The sequence below is a fragment of the Chrysochloris asiatica genome, unplaced genomic scaffold (genome assembly GCF_000296735.1).
Source record: "Chrysochloris asiatica unplaced genomic scaffold, ChrAsi1.0 scaffold08781, whole genome shotgun sequence".
Lineage (NCBI taxonomy): Eukaryota > Metazoa > Chordata > Mammalia > Afrosoricida > Chrysochloridae > Chrysochloris > Chrysochloris asiatica.
The window spans coordinates 1-1,311 of record NW_006417299.1 but is presented as its reverse complement, the minus strand read 5'-3'; the positions used below and the strand labels follow the sequence as shown (position 1 = coordinate 1,311).

Below are 1,311 nucleotides of genomic sequence, written 5' to 3'. Positions count from 1 at the left end.
TGTCGGGCACACCACCACCATCACCGTTCCCTTTACTAGAAAGTGCTTCTGTTTTAGCCCAAGCTCACACACATCCCCCACTCTTATCATAACTCACACCAACTTAATGTTTCAGATCATCTGTCTTAGTTATGAGGAGCCCTGGTGGTGTCGGTGGGTTTGTGCTGGGCTGCTAGCTAACCAGAGGTCAGTGGTTCAAATCCACCAGCCGCTGTCAGGGAGACGGACCTGGCAGTCTGCTTCCATAGGTATTTACAGTCTCTGAGACCCCATGGAACAGTTCTCCTCTGCCCTACAGCGTCACTGGGAGCCTAAAGAGACAGAGAGGCAGTGGGTTTGGGTTTGATACAAGCTCAGGACCATAGAGGTCCCTACAGGATGGAGGGATCAGGCCATGTTTGGAGGAGCAGGTGAAGAATGTGGAGATGAGGGGAACAGGTGGTGTTAAAGGCAGGGATGGGGGCACATCCTAGTCTGCTCCTACATGGAGACCTCCATCCAAGTGTCTCAGCAGGAGCGGATTGGAAGGAGCTGGAAACAGTGGTGCCCGCCCTGCGCGGCCTCGGTCCGGCTCCGGGATGATGGATGACATCATCAGCACCAGCGGTGGGTTTCATCAGGGGGCTCAGTAACCAGGGCGACCTGACCGGTGGGCTTTGTTCGTCCTCAAGTTCTTCCGGAGAGACTCCCGGTGACCGGCTCCCCCCTGTCCCCACAGCGCGTTTCCTGGAGCAGGCTAAGTCTGAGTGTCACTTCACCAACGGGACAGAGCGGGTGCGGTATCTGGACAGATACTTCCATAACCGGGAGGAGAACGTGCGCTTCGACAGCGACCTGGGGAGATATGTGGCGCTGACGGAGCTGGGGCGGCCTGACGCCGAGTACTGGAACAGCCAGGAGGAGCTCCTGGAGCGGAAGCGGGCCAATGTGGACAGGTACTGCAGATACAACTACAGGGTTGATGAGAGCTTCTCGGTGCAGCGGAGAGGTGAGCGCGGGGTGGGGGGTCGGTCTCAGGCATTGTTTCTTTTTGGAAAGTTCCCATTTTTACAGAGTTGAACTAATTATGAATCCAGCGTTTTGAAGTATAATCTCTATTAACACACTGATGTTATTACATTTACAGCGAGGCTGACAGAATTTAACTACTTACATATCAGTGTTTTGTCCACTGTGACACTGTTTACCTCACAGGGTCGCCCTGGTTACGGCTGTCTTTTCAATATTGTCACATACTCCGTGGAGCCTTTCTCTTTTCATTTTCTATTTCTGGATTCCTGAGGCCCCTAAACATGATCTGTATTATTGCCC

The 1,311-nt window shown here is 53.2% G+C and overlaps 1 protein-coding gene across 1 annotated transcript; it reads left to right on the top strand.

Annotated features, from left to right (window-relative positions):
- Positions 1–585: 585 nt before the first annotated feature.
- On the top strand, positions 586–999 carry LOC102824587 (HLA class II histocompatibility antigen, DRB1-3 chain-like; the record flags this gene model as incomplete). The annotated part of the gene is made up of 1 exon (XM_006878141.1): positions 586–999. A coding segment is annotated over exon 1 (414 nt), but the record flags the coding sequence as incomplete, so codon positions are not given.
- Between the last annotated feature and the right edge of the window lie 312 nt (positions 1,000–1,311).